This window comes from Synchiropus splendidus, chromosome 6 (genome assembly GCF_027744825.2).
Source record: "Synchiropus splendidus isolate RoL2022-P1 chromosome 6, RoL_Sspl_1.0, whole genome shotgun sequence".
In the NCBI taxonomy this organism is placed as follows: domain Eukaryota; kingdom Metazoa; phylum Chordata; class Actinopteri; order Syngnathiformes; family Callionymidae; genus Synchiropus; species Synchiropus splendidus.
The window spans coordinates 19,676,322-19,699,340 of NC_071339.1; the positions used below are offsets into that span (position 1 = coordinate 19,676,322).

At 43.0% G+C, this 23,019-nt stretch overlaps 2 protein-coding genes across 2 annotated transcripts in view; both read right to left on the minus strand.

Moving 5' to 3' along the window:
* Positions 1-383: 383 nt before the first annotated feature.
* Positions 384-14,372, minus strand: inka2 (inka box actin regulator 2). The gene is made up of 2 exons (XM_053869314.1): positions 13,991-14,372; positions 384-2,971 (listed from the first exon to the last, which is right to left on the minus strand). Exons 1-2 carry the CDS (start codon positions 14,060-14,062, stop codon positions 1,823-1,825), a joined length of 1,221 nt encoding a protein of 406 aa, XP_053725289.1. The 5' UTR covers positions 14,063-14,372; the 3' UTR covers positions 384-1,822.
* Positions 14,373-18,629: 4,257 nt separating this feature from the next.
* LOC128760251 (potassium voltage-gated channel subfamily D member 3-like) overlaps positions 18,630-23,019 on the minus strand; it is a 75,632-nt gene continuing 71,242 nt past the window's right edge. The window contains exons 5-7 of the mRNA XM_053867465.1: positions 21,813-21,905; positions 20,329-20,567; positions 18,630-20,222 (exon numbers count right to left, since the gene is read on the minus strand). Of these exons, the coding sequence (XP_053723440.1) occupies positions 20,003-20,222; positions 20,329-20,567; positions 21,813-21,905 (552 nt within the window). The 3' untranslated portion in view covers positions 18,630-20,002. The remainder of the gene's footprint in view (positions 20,223-20,328; positions 20,568-21,812; positions 21,906-23,019) is intronic.

The window sequence follows — 23,019 nt, forward strand, 5'->3', positions numbered from 1 at the left end:
TAGACAGTGAGTGAGAACGAGAGAAAGGGCCAGCGATGTGAAGTATCTTTGTGTCGGCCAACGAAAGCCGTTTTTGGGAGCGAGTGGTCAAGATGCGGAGCAGTTTTTGTCTGGTAAACTGTGTAAAGTACCCAGATGTTGTTCAGCATCCTCAGCATTCAGTGCTCTCTTCTGCGATGAGGATGAGCCATTCCCCTTTGATATCATACAATTTTATCTGCTTGTACTAGACTATACTGAATATGCTGGTAGAAGGAGTACGCTAGCTATTTTGGCCACAAATTGACAGTGGGGTTAATCCCTAATAAACATGACCTGTAATCTAGGTCTTGACTGTATCAAACCAAAGTCAAACACAGCAAGGTTTCTTGCAAACACATTTTATTAAATATGCCGTTTACAGAAAGGCGACACACAAAGACACAGAATCACTACCGAGGGTTCACAGAACCCTTAGCAATACCAGTGCTAAAAACACAACTGTAAAGAGGAATATGTGTAACATTTACAAACAAGCTGACTGAAGTAGTTATCGGGACTCAGCGCCTCCTAATGGACACAGCCGGTGTGAGTTTTGGACCCTTTTAAGTGTGTACCTGAAGGCTGAAACGTATGGATCGATTGGCAAGCGAAAAGTCCTGAGGCCTAATCCCTGCTGACTACACTGACTGGTATTCAGACAGTTTTCTCACTGGTCAGATTGTACTTGCATAACTGCTTTAAGAGCAGAGAGGGCAGTGTCGTCTTTCATCCTGAGGGAAGTCGCTTGGTAAACTCGGTTTTCATGCAACCCAAATACTCTGATGTTGATCTGCTTGTCGTGTAATCGCTGAGTAAGAATCATGCAACTGGATCTAAGGACGACCGACGTTCGATGACGTATGTACACTATTCTGTACATTTTTACTTTCCAGCGGACCATCTTTACGTAACGTTGGTACCAGATGGCAGTCAGAGCAAGCTGTGCCATCTTTAACCCCTCCTCCCTCGGAAAAACAGCCTGGCAGTTGACAGCATGTGACATGTTTACAGTCCAAAACGATATTCAAAGTGACAGCAAGCACAAAATTGCTCATCAGTCCGGACAGCTCGTCTAAATGAAGCTTGCCACGTACTGGAGCTCAGAATGATCTCATCATGCATGTTGCTGCTTTGGTGGCCGACACGGGAAGAAGGCTCTCGAGAATATGAATTGTTCTTTGCAACCCCCTGAAGTTGCACATGGACAGGTCATTCTGGTTTCCCTCGCTCACTGAGCAGCTCTTCCTCCAGTGACATCGAAATGAGCCAAATCTTGAAGTACTTGACTTGTACTTGAAGTTACTCCAGAGAGATTTAAACTTAACTTTACTGGTCGAGTCTTCAGAATCGGACCCTCATGATTTCTTTTTTGGCAAAAACTGAGTGTGAGTTCTTGGCTACCAGATGTCGGCTTATTTTGTCGAGAGAGTGTTGCATCTGAAATACCTTCACAAGTGATGACAAACGGTATGCCATTTCCCTGTAGTATTACATGACGGAAGCTTCTTGTAGGTCAATGCCATTTCAACGAGGAACCTTCTGAAGAGTTTCACGTGACTGACAGACAATGAAAGTACCATTATGGAGACATTCAAGTCATACATGCACTCACTGTTTTCTTTTTACAAAGCAGTACAAAACTCATGAAAAAACTCATTCAGACGCAAACAATCTCTGGCTCCAAGTCAAACGGCCTACGGCATTGAAACGCAGCCTGAAAATCTCTCGGTCCTGCAGTTCATTTTGGGATGGGCATGTTTGGTTGAATGTCCCCACACCAGCCTCCGTGGTGGATTTGCTGTCAGACCCACACAGCTGTGTTACAGTCAAACAACGGGTGCGTTTTTTCCAAACGGGTGTCCGGCGGCCTCCTGTCCAAATAAACGCCTTTGAATGGCTGCTGGTGATAGTGGTGGAATGGCTGCTGGCTCTTCTCGGGCTCAGGCGTGTTTGGACACTGCCTTGCCTTGCTCTGCTGTCCGTTTGCCCAGAACGGCAGATAGAAACTGCCTTTGGAACTTTTCTGAGCCAGTTTCTTCGGCCTTTTGAAGAGGTCACTCTCCGTTTCCTCGGGAGCCATCCAGCCAGGTCGCTCCTTGAGCAACTTGTCCCTGTCAGGCCGAACGCTGCGGAGGAACTTCTTAAATATGTTTGTCGTGAGGGAGAACTTCCGGCAAATCTCTTGCGAGCGACTCATACGAAGTGGGTGAGAGGGACTGTCGCGCCCTTCGGTCATAGTCCTCTCGTCCTTCCTCTCCATCCGCTCCTCCTCGAACTCCTCTCGCTCCACTTCAGGCAGGTCCAGCCAGTTGCCCACAAGGTCGGCAAAGATGTTGTCCCCTAAAACTAGGGGTTGGCGGTTGCGACTTTGGCTCATAAGCGAAGAGGTCCAGTCACTGCCATCGTCCGCACTGTCCTGGGAGTAGTCGCTGTCTAATGATGGGCCCTCTTTAGAAAGGCTGTACAGAATCCCTGGTAGGTCCATTACCTGTGTGTGCTGCTGAGGGTGGGGCTCTGGAGGAGGGACTCCCACCACAGGTCCGTAGAAGTCAACCTGTGGGGCCAGGTATCCCGACCATCTCTTTGGAATGGCCTCCAAGTCGCTCTCGCTTCTTGCACTTCTTTCAAGTCCTTCGGCCTTGAGGCTGGATGCGGAGGAGGATGTGGTTCCGAGGCTGCTTCTACTGTGTGATGCATCGTTGCTGCTGGTCGCCAACGATCCTCTTGTGCTCGGCCTGGACTCTGCTGGCATGGTTGGACGTGAGCAGGAAGTCTGCTCCGAAGCGGCTGGTGTGCAGGAAGGCTTTGGGAGCCTGCGGTTGATGGGACGGCCTGAGATGTCGAGGTTATCGATGGCTGTCTGAACCTGAAGGAGTTTGAGTTCCTGCAATGCTCCCATCATGGAGTTCATCTGAGCGTGGAGGCCATCGCCGACTTCCTTCATTGACAGCTGAAAGACAGCGAAGAGGAGAGGATGATCAAGATCGGCTGTGTCACTGTCGAGCCACGTGCAGAAACATAACAAAGACTAAACGCTGGTTGACAGTTGGGTGGAAGAGTTAGGCAGCTCTAGTTTGTCCAACTCAGCACTTGCTTCATGCGACCTAGTTTTGAATGACAGTCAATTCCACATGGCCTCCTTCCATGAGCTGATCCACTCCACTGCAGATGCAACACCACTCACTTGACAAAACAAACATTTTCAAACACACTTTCATGCTGCCTTTTCCATGACCCAAATCTGACACCACCTCGCTCGCTGTACACGTGCCTCGGTCACGTGACCAGGGCTAACCGTCTCAGACGAAACCGGAGGCCGGATGCTGCAACTTTTGAATTTGAATCATCACACACTGACCCACATTTCATATTCAGTTAAAACAAGTTCATCTTCTTTCCAGAGTGATGATAGCAACCGATCAAATACGCTCGAGAACCATCCTTTTCTCCAAATATCTGTGGGAAAGTCGTAAAAAACAGTAAGCCAACAAAAACACCTGACTACTTTAACAGCTTCTCCCAGTCGAGCAAACGAATCCTGCGACTGCTCAAACAAGTGCACGTGACAAACGACACAAAATTCCTGATCTTACCGTCCAAAAACACTGAGGCGTTGATGTCCCTGTCTGCTTCTCTGTTACTGTCAGCACCGTCACTGCTTCTCACCTTTCAACGGATCTGTCTCCCTGCCTCTATATGTATCTCCCTCCTATGGGGGCGAAGCCACCGCGCACGACAACCAATCACAGCTCTCAGTCTAGACTTTAATCCAAGTGGATGCAGAGGGGGTTTTGGGGTCACCCAGGCGGAAACTGACTGACAATGAGACAGGCAAAAGGTGGGGGGGTGAGAGGGGCAGTGAGTGTTGGGGTGGTGAGAGTCAGTTGGATGGGCAGGGATGAAAGGTGTGTGTACGTATAAGAAGAGGGGGCGGCCATATGTTCAGATGTCGGAGGGAAAACTGTCCATGGCTTCAATTATGGATGAGACTTTAAGAAGACGGACTGGGTCGAGAGGAGGGGGGGCAGTGTTTGGAGATGTCGCAACACCAGACTGTGATACTTGATCTTGGGGGAGCAGTGATTGTGTGTTGACCCCAGGAGTGGGAAAAAAAGCTGTGTCGCACAACTGACAGAAGTCAAGCATCAGGAACAAAGGAGAGCAAGAAATGCTCCACAAGCTCTGGGAAAAATCGCAAATGTGTATTGTAAGGACCTGTGTGAACCACTCTTGATCAACTCGACCACATCCGGTGTTTACTGAAGAAGCACAGAATCCTCATATTCTTTTGTCAAGGCACTGCTGTTTTACTGTTTTGAGAAAATGCATTTACTGTCCCTCGCAAAAGTCTAACTTATATATCACTTTTGAGTTAATGTCTTTGGACTACTAGAAGTGCATCATGTTTCAACCTTAAATCAGTGTTAGAGACAATTTCCTGCTCTGTTGTCATTCTTGTGTTTTATATATATATATATATATATATATATATATATATATATATATATATATATATATATATATATATATATATATATATATATATATTCTTACACAACCAAGTCTTGCTTGCATTATGATACACACATTCACTTTTTGATATTTGGAAAATCAAACTACTAAATATTTTTCCAGATTTTCATATTTGATGTCCACAGAGACTAATAAGCTTTCCTTTTTCACAGAAATATATAGAAATTGTCCAAAGAAGTAAATAAATACTGCTACTACTATCACTACTACTACCACCACTACTATTATGACTAGTACTACTAATAATATATTTTTCTGTCTTTTTCAATACATTCAAATGGCATTTAAAGGGTGGAATTCCCCTCCAAAAAAATCCAGTTTATGTTGACTGACTTAGAAAATGATGCATGAATGTGTGATGTTGTTACAGTTTTAATGACAAAATGTAAAGCAAATATCTGGATTAATCTCCTGTGTTTTTCACTGCCACAAGGTACAGAGAAACATTTACGTTTCCATCACAATGTATGAATGAGTAGTTTTACACCGGTGGTGACAACACTTAACTGGGCCCTGACATATGGCTGAAAGAGCGTGCACGGCGGTGGCTGTTCCCTGAGTTCAGATAACATGCGCATCACCTCACATGCTGGCAACTAAAGCCTGTGAGCATCTTTAATTTAGCCATCCGAGCTACATGCGAGGAGCTCAGTCATGTTCTCTCCTGCCTGTGCCGCACACACGGGGTGGTCTCCATTAGGGGGGATTATGTGCGTATTCCTCCACTTTCACAGATAAACATGGCTTAGATCTAATCACAAACATTTATACTGCCTTGCACTTGAATCACCAAAACACTTCCCTCCCTGAGATCACTTCATCTATTGGATTAACATATTAGAAAGGAGAAGTGGGAACCAGCCCCCTGAGTTTTGGTGAGCACACAACCTACGGACTCAAGCCGCACCTGTTTACACTAGCGGAGCCCAGATGCTCATCTAGACCCACGGGCAAGTATTTCTTTTATAATGCGCCACACATGCTCTATTTAAAACACACAGTAGTTTTCCAGAAATTCTATTCTGGGGCAGCATTAATAATGCATCCTCATAAGCTGAGGAACAAACACAGCTCCATTATTCCAAGTGGGTTGTGCCGACCAAGCCTGAGCGGTGAACCGCTGGCATTTCTAGCCAGAGCTCTCAGCCCCCAATATGTCAGCAGACCTCCACAACCTATTTTGGACCAAGCCTTTAATGAATGGCCGCAGCACTTTGCAACTACGGGTTGATGTTCTTACAAATGGTAAATGGCACTGAGCACATGGCCAAGGATAACAGGAGTATCTGTTCATATTCAACGTATCTTCAATAACAGGAAGACAAGACTGAAGGTGTATTGATCTGGTGGGTGGGTGTACTCAGGTAGTGTGTTAAAATAAATGAAGGACTGAAGGTCGGGGGTTGAGGAGAGAGGAAGAGATGGCAAAGGAAGAGTGGCGCAGTTAAAAAGCTGTGGAAGCTACAGTCACAGATCTATCATTTAAGACAATAAACTGAGATGAAATCACACTCTCGACGGAACATTCGTGGATTTCAATCTTCACATGCTAACTCATTCAGTTCCTCACGCAGAATGATACGGAATGATACTATTGTGATCTGAGTTGACAGAAGATTTCTGCCCTGACAAATCCTTCAATACTTCCACAGAATCTTTGCTATTCTGTGCGAAGACTGAGCTGAACTAGGGTCTTTTGGTTTTAAGAGTGTTTATATGTTTGAGCTGCCTCCGCAGACAAATTGTTGCTCCGCAAACCAAGGTTTTACTTCACGGCCAAGTCTTTAATGGATATGAACCGATGGACTTTAGGTCATCTGTCTCCAGGGTTCCTGCATGCCAGACAGAATACTGTCCAGAAGCCAAGCTTCCGAGCTCTTATTGTACCTGCATGATAAAAAATGGTGCCAAATCTTCGACCGCTTTACTGAACATCAGTCTGTCACATCAATCTGAGCTTCCCGGGCACAGGCTGATCCGGCTTCGTTGTTAGCGCTGGTGACAAACATGGCATTCCAATGTGTATGTAGAGGAGGACAATACATCATCAAACTTGAGTTAATAGACTTATCTTTTGGCAAAGGGCCATAGTCTTTTTCATCAGAAAAACAACTCATTTTTTCGGAGTGCTGATGTCCTTCATGAATGTCGAGCACCATCACTTTCCGTCCTATTAAACTGGGGAATAAAGAGAAGTCCATGAATGCTGTCTGAGCAGACCTGATTGTTAGTCGATGTACGAAGCTTCTGAGAAACCTCTCTATAGATATAAACCTTAAAAACGTCATCACTACCCAGAGCTAACTCAGCAATTCCATCAGTGGGCATTTGTTTCCTGCCTCACGGCACAGACGTATTTTAAGATGACACTGCCTGGATCTATTGAGCGCATATTGTGAAAGAGTACCGCACGAGGCACGTGAGAATCTGTGCATGTGAGAATCTGTGGGGAGAGCTGAAGAAGGCTCTGCACAGTGGTAGGAATCTCCCACCAACTTGTTTAAAAACTAACCCAAAGGTGGTGAGATACTGAAGGTGTGACTTTTTTGTGCCCATTTTCTTCTGTGCACATGCCACTGAATTAAATTCCTGCAAGCATAAATAAATGATCGCCACTCCTCAGTGAGGTGAGCTGCCTCCCCAGTTTTGGGAGAGGAAAATAAATTCCCAGCGCAAACACACTTGTCCAAACATGCCACGCATGAGTGAGCCAGTCTCTCCCTGCTACAAGTATGTGTTTGTATACTTTAATTATTTGGTGATAAATGCAGCGTAAACAGCTCTCCTTGGGTTAAAATAAATGCTGTTTGTTTGTTACTGGGTGCTGGGGAGGGGGGTGTGAGGCCAAGGTCATTCCTCCCGAAAGGGCTTCCTGTTTGGAAGAGGCTGCACCCGGGGTACTTCGCCCTCCCTTCTCCGCCAATTAAAAATGAATGGTGGGCTGTGCGGGTCAAGGACAGAAGGTGGGCTCTGTCCGACAGAGGAGATCTCTGTCTCCCTGCCGCTGGACCCCTGTATACAACTGGAGGTCAGCGTCAACAAGCCAATAAACCCTGGCGGCATTCAGCGAGGGAAATAAATGTGTTTGCTGTAACTGTGTCTTTGACACGCAACGCTGAATAGCCACTCTGTTTCTTCTCATCGCCGCAAGATGAATGCGAACACTATTTAAGAGTAAAACAGTAACAATCGCAAGCGTTTAATTCAGGCTGTCTTGCCTTCAGGGAAGTAGTTGATAAAGGAGTTGTACCATGTGAAGTATTTATAACATTAATGAAGTCGAATCCTGCAACTGAATCACTATTTTACGAGGCGTGTTCCTTACTTAACACCCAGATAAAAGCACTGAGAAGGCTTTATAAGGTCATTTAATGGGGTTTTATGGTACTGCCACTTCACATATATATATATATATATATATATATATATATATATATATATATATATATATATATATATATATATATATATATATATATATATATATATATATGAGTATATTGCTTGCATATACACATATATATAATGGTGCCTCAGGTTTTCGAACGTCTCGAAGTTTTTTCTTCATACTGAGGTGTAAAACCTTTCCTGTCTCCGCACTGGACCGTGGTAGAGTGTCACAGGGGACACCTCCGAGGCTGGAGTCCTGTTGTGGGCTGGAGCTGGGACAGGGATGAGGCGAGTCTGGGACAGAGCGTTACTTGGTTTATGACTTTGTTATCTCTACATTCAGTCCTTCTTTTCATCACTTTTCACTTGTTATACAAATTTAAGTGATGTTTCATGGAGAAAGAAGCCATACTGCTTCCTTCCTGTTACTGCATTTCCCATTGGCCCTCATCCTCCTTGACAACCAGCTCATCTCTGTTCTTGTTTTTCCTCCTCCGTTGTCAGTCCTCAGCAGTCGTCCATGCACCATGGCCTCCTGAAGTCGTGCAGTTGTTTTTGAATTTCTCAATGTGATTTAATTTGTTCCGTATCAGAGTCACACAACGTGACTGCTTGAATAAATCACTAATTCTTACTCCATTTCAACCCAAATCAATCACTGTCTCAGTGACCCAGCTGACCTGTAAACCCCCCCTCGCCGCACCCGCCGCCGACCTTCTCCGAGTGGAGCTGACGTTTTAATAGCTTGTTTCCTACTCAACCTCATTTACACCAGGACAGTAGCGATGCTGTCGCAAGGGACGGAGGAGGATCGTCGTCTTTGGCTGGTGACATTTGCTGAATCTAGAAGACGTTGATGCTTGAGAAGGGGCTTGCTGCTCGGCGGGTGACGTCAGCACTGAGCGTGTGGGCAGTGAATGTGCGTAATGAAGGATCCGTGGAGCAGAAGTGAGAACTGCAGTATTTCATTGACCCAATTTGCTTTCTGTGTTTGATTAGCAAGCTTGAGAAGCACGAGTCTCCGACTGAGTCAACATCGCCTCACTTCGAATATACCAGGATTTAGTGGATTCAGTTCTAATAACATCATGAGTAAAAATCCTTTTATTGTTCAGTAAGTGTGGTCCTTCTCAAATAGTGCAGAGGGCCCCCCCTGTGGGGGGGGTGGAGCGATGCCAGGGGGGCGCATGCGACCTCTGGGAACATACCTTCTTGCCCTACTAGAATAAAACCTTTATTTCAGGCAAATTGATGCGCTTTAAGTCTTTTCTGTTACAGATATAAACATTGTTAATAAAGTTATTCTTTATTGGAAGTTGATGTATGTTACTTTCTTTTTTCTTTTCTCTCATGTTTACAAGGATACAGCGTTATGCAGCGGTGTAGTTACAGTGTAATAATATTATAGACAAATGATACTATTGACAGAGGCGGCAATAGAAAACAATGGAGAAGCACTGAGTAAGTGGTATAATAGCCTCCAAAAGATTAGCGTCACATACAGGCGCCACAAAACTATGAATGTTTTATTTACTCATTTCAAACTGCGTGTCTCATTTCAGCACTACAGTGTGGTGCTGGACTAATCTATATTTCGTATCCAGAATCAATTCATCCCATTTCCTCGATGAGCTCACTCTTGTTCACAGTATCACAGGTTTATAACACGCAGAAGCAAAGGAGCAGACGCTGATGGATGAGACATAAGTGGCTGTCTGGAGCTACCACAAGCTGCTGCTGTTAATTAAACCCATGTTTACAGTATTGTTTGTTTACCTCAGCTCGTTTCAAAAACATCACCGAGTAAATTGATGTGGAATTTGCTCATTAAGACGCTCACTGGTGACAAACCTGAGCTGATGGAAAGGTAGGAATTATGCTAGTTCTCTGTGTGAAGCCATGAAGTCCATGTTTCCCATTTTAGCTTAGAAGACAGCATATGTTGTGGGTTTACAAACTGAGCAACAACCCCAGAATGGAGCGGATACAGAGCTCATTCAGTTGCTAGGGAGCTAGCAGCGTGCTAACTACACCAACCGAAAAACAAACAAACTCTGGTCTCACTTTAGATTGTAATGAAGTACAGTGGTACCTGGGTTTTCGAACGTCCCGGAATTTGAACAAATCGTAGTTCAAACAAAAAATTTGCGATTTTTTTGCTTCTGATTTCGAACGAAAATCCAGAACTCGAACGCCCCCGAAAAAAGCCAGAAAAATCATCACGTGTGCGGACCAATCAGCTGACCCACGACGCACTTTGTTATTGTGTATAACGCAGCCTCTCTATGCAGACGCGTCCCGTTAGCTACATTTACTGGCTGTTTTTTCTTCATATTGAGGTGTAAAACCTTTCCTGTCTCCGCACTGGACCGTGGTAGAGTGTCACAGGGGAGGTGCTCGCTCTCCACACCTCCGAGGCTGGAGCTCTCACTCCAGGGTTTGATGTCCTGTTGTGGGCTGGAGCTGGGACAGGGATGAGTCTGGGACAGAGCGTTACTTGGTTTATGACTTTGTCACAGCCAAACTGCACAGAAGCGCACATTCAGAGCTGGACACGCACCGGGCACCTCTTCACTTCTGGAGAGACGTCACTCACTCAGCAACCCCTCCCACATGCAGCGGCCACACACATAGAGGAACAGTGCACCTGCAGCAGACACTCTACATTCACTCCTACAAAAGACTATTTTAAGGCTTGGAAAGCATTATTTCTTTTTCCATTGATTGTAATAGGAAAAATCGATTCAGATTTCGAACAATTGAACGGATTGTGGTCAAGAACCGAGGTACCACTGTATTAAGTAAGTATCAGAGGTTCACTCTAAACAACTCTAACCTTAGCCCACCTCGAACACAGTTTGATTCAAAGAAGTGCGTTTCACCAGAATAAATATGACCAAAACAGTCTGTCATAAAGGAAAACAATTGGGTTTCTATGCTTAGACAAGGAGCCTGAGCTTATGTGCGAACACAATGTTTGGTGAATCACTCCCCTCGGCTGCCGTCATGACCAATTTTAGCAAATGGGGAAGGAAGCCAAAGAATAGAAGCCATGTGGACTGCACAACACACACTTTAATCCACGTCTTTGCCTTTGTGTTGTGTACAGTGTCTTAACCGCTGGAGTGAACAAAGGACCAGCAGACGGGCTAAAGTTTGCCTCTTGTGTTTGTCTGTCTCATATTTCATGAGCCCATCTACAGTTGCTTTGGTGTCAGGTAGCAAGTTAACAGTCGTGTTTGATATTGGCCTGAGGCGTCCAACCGATGAATGTGAGTGATTCATGTGAAACCACCGTCACTTGAAGTTCAAATTCAAGCAGTGGTGAAATGACGCCACTGTGCAGGTGTGAGCCCAAGTTTCAGATGAGTCAGGGGTTTGTATCTTCAAGTCTTGACGCGGCAAAGACCCAGGCTGTCTGTCTGAATGAGTCAGTTGTGTAGCTCTCTGTTGTGCATGGTGGACTTCCGCATGTGAAACGTCTGACAGAAACTGAGCTACATTCATGGACAATAATGCGGGAGGCTCTGGTGTCACTCCAGCATGCTCAGCAGTTAGACGACCTACCCCCGGGGTCACTCGGGAACATTTGACCTTTGACCGATCATGTTCTGACACTATACCCCACACGTGGATCCCACCAACTTTGACACTTTTAGATGATGTTTTTCCCATACTATTCAAAAATATCTTTTCTAGATTATTGTTGCAGCAGCTGCAGGGTGATGGAGAAAAAACAAAGTTAGTCAAAAGCCTGGAACTTTATGGCTTTAAATTTAGAGCACAACACTCAAGTGACACAGATTCACATTTCACATGAACACGAGTAGCTTATGACACTGTTTTTATTATTGTTTTTCCCAATGACTATATACTGTTTATATGAATGAAGGGAGGGGAGAGCTTGAATGGATTGAATGTATCATCTATCCATATTAACTCCCACGTTCCTTTATCTGTGGAATTATTCTGTGATTCAGTGCCATTTGCTGCATCCAGAAATCGCTCTACATTCTGGTTTTATGAGCCATTTGAACTCAAGTTATGCTGGGTTCAAGACCTGATGCGTCCTCTCTCTGACTTTTGTGGACTGATTTCTTCTGATTAATCTGGCTGTTTGGGATGTTGGACATTGTTTTGGACCTTCCTAATTACAAGTGCTATTTTCCATTAGCCCCGCCCCAACTAAATCCTTTAAAAGCCAGATTATTATGCAAAAATTCAATGCCTCACCTCAACTCTTAAATACCTCACAAAAAACCGAACTACAAATGTGGCACATACGTGACTGAGGAGCTACAGTGTATTACAGAATGACAGATCCCCATTATTTTGATATTTTCTCTGTATGTCTCGGCTGTATTCTGATATATAGGTTGTAAACAGAGCTAAAAAATAAGCTTCAAAAGTGACAGTGTCCAGCTTGTGTTACATGTTTAGTTGACAACATGTGTCAACAGGTTTTCAAGTTCCGAATCTTCCACTTTGGTCAGCATTTTATGTCTATTTACTGGAAGCCATTCTATGTGCACACCGTGCTTTTTCAGGAGCCAACTGGCAGCATGTCTGCCTGTCAGTCAGTACCAAGCCAACAGTACTTCAGTGCAGAGGAACAGCATTTGACAACTGAAGGAAACCATCAGAGGTGCTTCAATGTGTCTATAATGTTGGTTGCACCCGACTGAGACAAGCTTCTGGACAACAGACTGCCTCCCAACTGGCCGTCCGAATGAGCCTCTCCGTCCTAAAAGCATCTGCTCCCTCGTCCTCTGCTTGACTCCCCATCTTCTTCTCCGTTATGATCAGCGACATCACAGCATGTCCTTTGGCATCAGCTCTGTCCTCTCTTGATCTCGAGTGCCAATTGACCATGAAGAGGCGCAACAATTCAAGAACTCCAAGTATGAGGGCTCTTCTTGCTGTCGCACAACCTGGCGAGGCTTTGACTTCATTTATGGCCGAATTTATGGGGGAAGAAGCTTGGGCTTCCAGTTTTTAGTGCCAGCACCTTCGGGAATGAAGAAAGAGAAAGGTGTAGAGGGCACTCTCTAACAGAGGCTGTGGATCAAGGACACATAGATGTAGGGCCTCCTGACGTGACGGACTCACTGTCACTGGAAATGGTTTCATCCCCAAGTTGAAACTGCCTCAGCTAAGTCTGAAAACTTTGTGTCAGTCAGCTGGATTTGGTGAGGTAAACAGGCTCTGTTGTGCTCCTCACTGTTCTGGTCCTTATAATGTAAATGAAGAGCTAATGTGGCTGAGGTTGACAGTGTCAGCCCCAGTGTGAGTCGGGTCGGGTTTTGATGTGTTGATCAAAATGCAATGCACATTTCAGAATCAGGAAAAAAACTGCAACGTAGCACTCATGACCCATATTTTTAACCAGATGATCACGTGACTTTGTGCGACCAATTGGAACTATTTAAAGTTTAAAAAAAAACATTTCATTCAGTGTGAACTTCACATTATTAACCCCTGAAACCCAGACCTCTGTGAGGAATTCTGGGGTTTTTGGAGAGACCAACATGTGGAACTGACCCTCTCTGCAAAGTTTGATCACGTTTGCACCGCTATAGTTTCTTTACTTTGGGTCATGTGACTCTCAATCTTGGCTATTAGGATTACTGTGGGAGGAAATCCGAGTGCCTAGGCTTAACCTATAACAACATATAAGCTGAATCAGTGCCATTGTTATGGAAGCCGCGTCTAAAATCCAGAATGCAGGTTGAATTTCCACCTAAATACATGCACGTGTGAGCTCATTTACTCCAGGAACCAAAACGCTCTAAAGATAACGAGGAGGGGAAAAAAAACCCTATTAAGCGTGTAACATCTGTCCCAGATGTTGCGTGCGTGCCTCCGGTCTGATTCAACAAAGCGCAGGAGAAACACTCATGGGTCCCGGAGTGAGGGTGAAGCCCTCATGTAAACATTTGCACAGGACAAAAAAGTCCAATATTGGAGTGAAACTGATATATGGAGGCACGTGTTATTGCAATTCAAATGCATTTCACTTCCAAACGGAATGAGACGAGGTACATACCAGCTCCTGTTTGAGTCGCCTCAGGCATGAATCCATGTTCCTGTTGTCGTGTTTATGAAGCAAACGACTCATTTCCACCCGTCGTGTCGTCTCGGATCCGGACACTTTCAGATGAAACTCCTGTCAGTCATGGCTGCGGGATTCATATTCTGCGAGGTCGTGGAGGCGCGTGAGTTCCGCACAGGAGTCCGCGCGGATCGCTGCGACGCAAACTCAGAATAAATCAATCCCCCGATTCAAATGCAGCTGCATTAACACGGATGGTAGTGAGGTCTTCTCCGCGGCTGCTGGAGGTGCGAGTGTGTGTGTGAGAGACAGAGCGTGTGTGGGTGTCGTTTGCCCGCTCTCTCTCTCCTGCTCTTGCGCGCCCCGCTTCCTCCAATGCGAGATTCCCTCTCTGTCTGCTGGGAAACATTTGACATCCCGATTTATGACCGCCATGCCCGCCGTGACGCATGGATCAGATGATACAGTCTGCAAATACTCGACCTGGTTGATGTAGTTTGTGACCAAGTTAGGAATAATGCATGTTAAAAAGCACAGCTTAAATGACTATCTACTATATAAATGATATTTACCGCTGTTTAAAATAAATAAATAGATAAATTAAGTCAAATTTAAACGACTTATTATTTTCAGTATCATTTTTTGTCAGGGATTTCTTGGTGTCAAAATAAACATCAATCATGCTTTTGAATATTTATGTTAAATTGTGTTCCTATAGATATAAATATATATCCTATATATTAAGTCTGCACCATTTTGTTTTACTTTAACTAACTTTCATTCGGGCTTTGTCTTAATTCGAAAATACTATGTGTCAACTTAAAACCGATTACTATTATTATTAATTAGAATAACAATAATATCCATTATTACTATTATTATTGTTATTGTTATTATTATTATTATTATTATTATTATTATTATTCATGATACTAGTGATAACAATACCATTTAATTTAATGGCATACTCTATTTTTGATGTCTTATTTTATCTATTTCTTTTGTCAGACAACAGAGTTGGGAGCAACCCAGGCTGTGTTTAACTGATGTATGGTATGTGTTAAAACAGAAATGGTTTCCAGTGGGTTCATTTCAGAAAAGCACAGCAGTTGTGGAATGTACTGGAAGAAAATGAAGGAAAAAAGGAGAGATAAAAATGATATAAAATCTATTTATAATTTCTGTGCTCTACCTTTTTATAAATTGAGAATTATGTATTTTAATACGTTGAATTTATACTTTTTTTTTTGAGAGGGAGGGCAGTAGAAGGAGGATGCTTATTGTGTTGGGCAATATAGCATTGTTTCCTGCCGTTTAGAGGAAACACCTGAGCTTTTGTTTTCTGACCCAGAAATAACCCTTGACCCATCACTCCTTTAAGTGTATACACTTTGCCTCTGCTTTAGTAAATGTTTAGTTGATGTATTTATTTATTTTTCTAACTAGAAAACACATTTCAAGATGACTATAAATATCCACGAGCGCTCACGTGTTTACTGTGGAAACGTCTCTGCCTAGTGCATGTGCTGAAATGTTTGTTTTGTGATCTGAATTTTGGATGACAACAGGCCAATAAACCAAGACACACATTCTGAATGTTTCTGGAGGCAATGTTTTGATAACCTACTGAAGTCACTGCTCTGAACTTACAAGAAAAATTCAGGTCAGTCTGATCAGATACAGTGCCTGTGCTGGATTCTACTGTGGAGCACTTGAGATTGAGAATGAAAAATAAAAATAATTTCACATCCATAGAAGGTTATCTCTTAACTTGTTGTTGGCTGAATTTGATTGTTTTATGAGCTTAATACTTGATTGTGTGTGTCTTATTTTTTCCTATCCCACTGTAAATGTTTCATATTGCAGTGAACCATCACTGAGGGGTCAGGATTGTCAGATTCTGTCATGTCCACCATTACAATAGCTCTTATTAATGTGACTTCTTGCTCTTGATGTAGCCATTTCTTTTGCTATTCAAGGTTTGTTACATAAAAATATTGAATTATATCAAAAGTGTTGCCGCAGCGTTGGTGATGTAGCTGTGAGAAAAATGTCTAAACACTTCAGAAACTTAAAAATAAAATCCCCAGTACTAGTGAAATAACTGATGATGGTATTGGCAAATTGATATATAACCTCCTAAGTGCAACGGTGTGACACTGAAGATGATGAATAGCTTCTCTTTTCTCATTGATCCTTCCTCCCGTCATCGATAGGAGAATGTGTTGGTAATCCATATGCAGACAATGGTTGGACAAAGCTTGTTGGAGCTGGAGTTAGCAGAAATAGGAGAAGAGGACAAGTGAGCTCTGTAAGATGCATTAGATGATGAAGTGAAGAGTGCAGAATAGCATCTTCTCTATATCTTCATTTTCAGGTCACATCTCTACACCTGCTGTCATTTCTCCAGCTGCATAAACCACTGAACTCTTTAATAATCCAAACTGTTTTTGCTGTTTGAGGACAAGCGTTGCGTGTGCATTCGTGCTCGCTGGTGAACTCCACATCGACAGAAGTAACTTCAACTCTTCGCACTTGCCTCTGCCTCTGGATATTTTAGTTCCCAGTTTTGTGCCGCACTGGTTCTGTCCGGCCCTCACCATCTTCTGGAAGATTTCATGTCATGGTTCATTTCTTTGACTCATCCCACATGGATGAACAAACGTGAAGGAGAAGGGCAGGAAAAAGATCCACCCTGGTTTCTCAAATCTGTGATAGCTGCTGAAGAGTCTGAGTGACTTCACTGGTTATCATGGAAGAGACTAGTCTTATATATTACATGATAATAAACTCCATAAAATATGTAGATATATATAAAAGTAATTTTTTTTAATCTCCTTTATGCCTCTAAATGATAACCAGTGTTGATCAAAATGAATTTTAGCTAGCATTACTATCAAGAGCAATGTAGTTTCAGACTCCTTATGGCTGGTTCATCCAGATCCTTGAACAACTCCTTATTGTTATTGATAGAAGAAAAAAAAATCTTGACTTGTTTGGGTCTATGGTGCCTCTGCTGAGACAGGAAGTTGGCCTGCACATTCTGAACGGGACTCTGACTGCAGCTGCCGCCGTGTGTGTGTGCGTCCACTTCCTGTCAGCAGTGCAGCCACCGGATGAGCAACAGTCTCACTGGCAGAGAGAAGCTGTTATTATCTCCCTCTGTGACTCACTGTTGCTACTTGCTCACCTGAGGTTTCACCCATCAGAGAGAAAACAAAGCACCTGAGGAGGAAGACTCTCGATTAATCCGCACGATTCATGACATCATGTTAAGAGGCATGACTGATGTCATCGCTTTAATGCTGCCAGTGTGTTGGCTGTAAACAGAAACAGTCTCATTTTGGGCTATTAAAAACAAAAAAATCAGATGATCAGCTTGAGGTTTTCGTCTTAGCTTTTTTCAGGTGTGATGTCCCACCTGAGTGGAAGAGCAAGTTCAGCCATCCATTTATTTATATAAGTTACATAACATCAACTAAAATAAAATGTAATTCAGAATTTTATTTAAAAAAAACTTTTGATAAGGTGCATAATGTGGAAAATCATTTCTTTGAACCCAATTAAAGAAAGAAATAGACCGATATGAATTAAAAAGAACTCTAGGATTAAATAGAGACCCAGGGGTAAAACTGTTATTTCCATTAAAAAAAATCTAAATTAAATAGTGTTTTGAAGAATCATACATAATCTTAAATAACTGCTCCCTGTGTGACATCAAACAACCAAAAACCCTTCATAAAAACGTAAATCCTAACACTGAATATTGGGGCTCGAATGACTGGATCTGAATCATTTTCCACTGATGATTCATGGAATGTCCAAATCGATTATTTAGAGATAGAGAGATAGAGACCAAGATAGAGAGTTTGTCGCCGGTTACTTCTCTGAGAACTTCTCTTCCATATGCTGGGATAAATTGACTGAAATATCCACAAACAAAAGATGAGATCATGAACTGAATCGGGCCCTTGTGAATCGAAGTGCTAATTCGAATCAGTACCCAGGTGTGCTAAATGTTACTAACTACGACAACAACATTAATGTGAGCAAAGTCACACACCTCTGCATTAAAGTTTAAATAAAGTCCAAATACAAAATGGACCTCGCCAAATAGCATCATTGCACTTCGAATGTGGATATAAACCAATGTAATCACAAATCCATGCTGGGCATTTGGAGTTGATGCAACACCGCCATCTAGTGTTCACTTACGAGCACGACTTCAGAATCAGCTTCACTGCCAAGGTCATTGAGAATCCCGCCAGCGAGGAAAGTGCTTTGGAACAACGTACAATAATGGACCAAACACAAAAATAATAATCACATTATTCATATATACATCAATAATAATAATAATAATAATAATAATAATAATAATAATAATAATAGATGTAGCAAATAAATACACCACCAAATGCACTATTTACACATATTTGTCTACAGACATCGCCAGTTACATTTCCAACAATTTACCGAACCGTCTTAAGCTGGTGTTTGACAAGTGATTTGGTCAGATGTAACTCAATCGAGGGACCAGTTTCTCGAATAGACAAAGTAGATCACCACTCAAACTACTCGGTGGAGAACAGCGCAGCCGTTTCAAATGAGTTATCAGACACGTGTGGCAGATTTGATTTTATTTCCCCAACACTCCGCTCAATTGTAACAAATTGACAGAAAACTGCACACACACATTGGACTGAAAACTAGATAGAAAAAGCGCAGTTGAGATGTTCAGACCTTCAATCACAAAGCTTGAAACTAAATCACACAATGACAAGTTCGTTCAAGTCATTTGATCTAATAAAGCAGTGAAAAAATTCTATGAATTTTTATATAGCAGCGTGTGTAGTAACACGATTTGGCACAAACATGTTTACCTCTGGTAAAAATGTACACAAACACTAATACACAGTTCATAAATGGCAGTTGAAAAAAATGTTGTTTTCAAATGAGCCACTCCATTTTGGAGCTTTATTAACAAAATAATAATAATAATAATAATGATAACATCATCAGGAGACAGAGGAAGCAATAGCTTACTATCTGTTGACAAACTACATTTCAAATTCTGACTGGCTAAAGGCCACAAATTACACTTGACATTTGTGATTTTGTCATGAAAGATTTTCTAAATCTTTTACCGCATAAATATTGGTCGAATAATCGACTGAGAAGTCAGTGATCTCAGAAAGGATGAGTAGAATGCGACACTCTTGAAGAGCAGAACAGTTTGCACAGTTGAAATTTGCGTTCATGCCCATGAAATGTAACCAGTTCTCAATTGAAAATGCACTTGGGATTTTCATCAACACTGTGATTTTTACTATTATTACTACCTGACACGTATTTTAGCAGGATAATCCGTTTCCAAAACGTCCAGGGTGCAATGAGCTATACTTGACAGTAGATGGCAGTAGTGTTTCGACGGCCAATTCGGCAGAAAGCTACGGGTCATATAAGGGTCTGAAGTTCATCGAAACATAAAAGGCGAGAGGATTTGGTGGTACAGTTTTTTTTCGTGTAGAGATGAAAACACATCTTCAAGTCTTTCAAAGTTATTTCAGTTCCCAGTGGAGATTTGTTTATCATTTACCTGAATCAAGTACAAATGGACAAGAAAAAGACAGAAGTTTGAGGTTTCGTTGTGACAAATGAGTACAAAAACAAATCCAGTCTGAAAAGCATTGGCTCAAATAATCCCACATTTATATCTCTCCAGCCTCAAAAGCAACTGCGAGCAAAAGAGAGCTGCTATTTTTTGTTGCCGCCAACAAAGAACACTTAAAACAAACAGGACCAAACAATTTTAAGTAAACACATGAATCACTTTTTTTATGAACACAGCACTAAACCCCACCATTAGAGTGTCTTTCCGCTAAAGTCGGCGTGACCCACGTGTCTCGGCATATTTACAATCTCGGCCTTGTCGCCTGCTCTTGAACCTCGCGGTGAACCACGGACTTGCGCTTCTATAATTCTGATCGCTGCCACCAGGGAGATTCACAGAGCTGAAACTTTGACAATGTTGATCCCTGCTGAGCTGGTCGTGGTCGGGATGCTGGAGGAAGGGGGCGCTCTCCGATGCGGCGGCCTGTGGAGGCTGTCCCTGTCAGGTGACAGAGCTGGAGGGGTCGGGAGGCTGATGATGGCGGTGGTGATCTGACCCCCTTTGCAGTTGATCCTGCTGCTGTCTTCCAATTTGAGGTTGAGATTTGAGCGACTGCAGAGCAAGACAACACCCCTGATGAGTTTTAAAGTTCCTAAGACTGGACTTGGTGGCCCCTTCTGCTGACCACTTCACCTCCTCAGCTGTGCGGCGGTCTTACCTGCTGCTGTGGGACTGCATGTGGACGGTGCTGAGCTCCTGCAGGGGGCCTTGGAACGTGGAAATGGGGGTGATGGGGGGCAGACTAGCGTTGGGCAGGTGGGTCTGCCTCTTTGAGCGGCGACCGCAGCAGGTCCCCGCCGTGCTTTCATTGCTGGATATGGAGGCTGAACGAAAGGTCTGCAGGGCCGTTTCCAAAGAGTTTTGCTCATACATCTGCTCGTCCACAAACTGATGAGCCTGCAGAGCAGCAACAGGGTGAAGTTTAGACCAGGCCAAAATCTGAGGACAAATCTGAAACGGCCACTATTTGTTTTTCAACAAGTCAAAGGGTCAAAAATAGAATCCAGGAATGTCTTTTAAATTAGAAACAGCCTCCAGCTTGCTGGTTGGTAGGAGAATAAAAGCACCATTTTCAACCCATCCTTCTTTGAATTTCAGATTTTCACTGTCCACTTTTCCTTTAGCAGTGATCTCGGTGCATGTCACAGTCGTGTATGCATGTACTATGTGTCAGTTATTCAACTTCACAGTGAGTAAACAGAGGAAAAAAAAACAACATGGAAAGACCTCTAAAATGCCACGAGTAAATAATGTGAGGTGAATAATCTTTACTTTGAACTGTTCTAAACATTTACAATGACAAACTTTCACTTCTGGACTGTTATTCTGTCAGTTGATAATGTTGAACAATGTCCAGGTGTTTGTAGCTGGTTGGGACTGAGCAGCTTGGTGGTCTCTCTCACCATGAATGCCAGTCACTGCATGGTTTTCACTGAGACTCACCCTAGAAAAATGTGAAACAACGCTCCATAATCAGTCTTCTAACAAAAATACAATCATTTTTTAACTTAATAAACACAAAAAAATCATGTACCTCTTGCTATGACTCTGTAAACTGATGAATGAGATCATGACATTTGACAGAATTTGACAGAATTGACATGAGTTTTTTAACGTCAACAAGCACGTCCACGTCATACATTGGGGGAAAGTGCTTTTCTTTTCCGCTTTCATGAACCTGTTTGTCTTTCAAAAACGCACCACCCAACTTGGAGTTATTGTCCAGAGAAGCCCTCATCTATGTAGCAAATCTGCTGTGTGTCTGCGAGGTGGTAAGTGCAGAAGTGCGGGAGACTACTGTAAAGCCTGTTAAGTGAATGCGAACTCCCAATAGTTTTCTATAGAGGATAAACCTTCAAGGAATTTCAGCAATTTAATATGTGTGTGTGAGATCATGTCACTGGTGACACAATTGTCAATAAAGAGGTTCAGGAATAAAAGTTCAGGAGCCGCGAATCATCGGCCAGTGGGCCAGATTTATGGTTTGGAAAGCCTGAGAAGCCCTTTAGTTTCATACCTGTTGGACCAAATGGAGACCATCGGCACCAAATATTCTGTGATTGTGACTGATGGGGTTCAGTATTAATTTTAATAAAGACATTCGCAGTACATGGAGCAGCAGACAGAGCTGAATACACTCACGGTGGTTTTCTCCAAACAGTACAGCAGGTGGTGATGTTGACTCTCCAGCAGAGACGCTGTTTTGGGACGCTTCTGCTCATCCTCCACTGTACCCTGAACACACACACACACGCACACTTGTCAAGTTATCATTTTAATACAAAGCCCATCTTCTGTGCTTGTCAGTCTGTCTATTCATAGCAAAACACATCCTCTGCAATTTATTAGATTTGATTACACAAAGAGGTTTTTGTCAGGAAGCTCATGCTTGTGCATCATCAACACAAAGGGCTGACAGGCACGATGCAGTGTACAGTTGGATCTTTAGTCATGAAAAATGAAAACAAGGTTTTCTCGGGTTTTTTTTTTCCTGAAAAGTTTCCCATTCAGTTCAGAAAAAAAGACGCTAACTCATGTCATTGTGAAGAAATAGCGTGGCTGATTCACTCTCCAGAGGGCAGAGTCAGACCTTGAATTCTTTTGTGCTGGCAAATGACTGCTGCTGCTGCTGCTGCTTTGGTGCAGAAGACTGCGACAATTATCTGTAAATCTTTTGTCTATTGGGATTAAAAAAATAATCAGAAACAAACACATAGGAATATGATTTGGCTAAAATGATTCATCATCATCATCGCACTCCGCTCAGTTATGGAGATTTCAAGGATCGTTGGAACAGAGACTCAAATCAAGCTCAGACTCAAACTGACTGAGAAGATCGCAGAAATTAGCCCACATGAACATACAAAAACTGGAGCCCAAGGTCCCTCATTCAGATGCACCTCACATCAGCAGGCAGAAATGGGGAACAACAGTTTGGATTTTTCTCAGTACCATCTCTGCCAGAGCTGTGGAGATGAACATATCGACCTGTCTTCCAAGTTCAAGGGCTTTTTTGGAAGGTGGTAACTTTGGTTGTTGTGAATATATTCTTCTTATGCTTATACAGTTTCATTGAAAGAAACTGCACATACCAAAGTAAAACAAACGGAATTGGACACGTCTAGTTTTGTCAGGCTTACTCCCCTGACCCATAAAAGTTACATCTTTGGAAGGTAATAGACCAGACGTGAACCACCTTATGCATGATTACAAAAGTCCTACAGAGGCTTAGGTTGTTTTCAAACAGTGTGGAGAGTCTGAGAGCATCTGATGTTGAGATGAAGCCTCTGGGAGAAGAGCTTGAGAGCTAACTTAGAATCTGACAGGTAAGAACTTCAGCTGTGGAGTG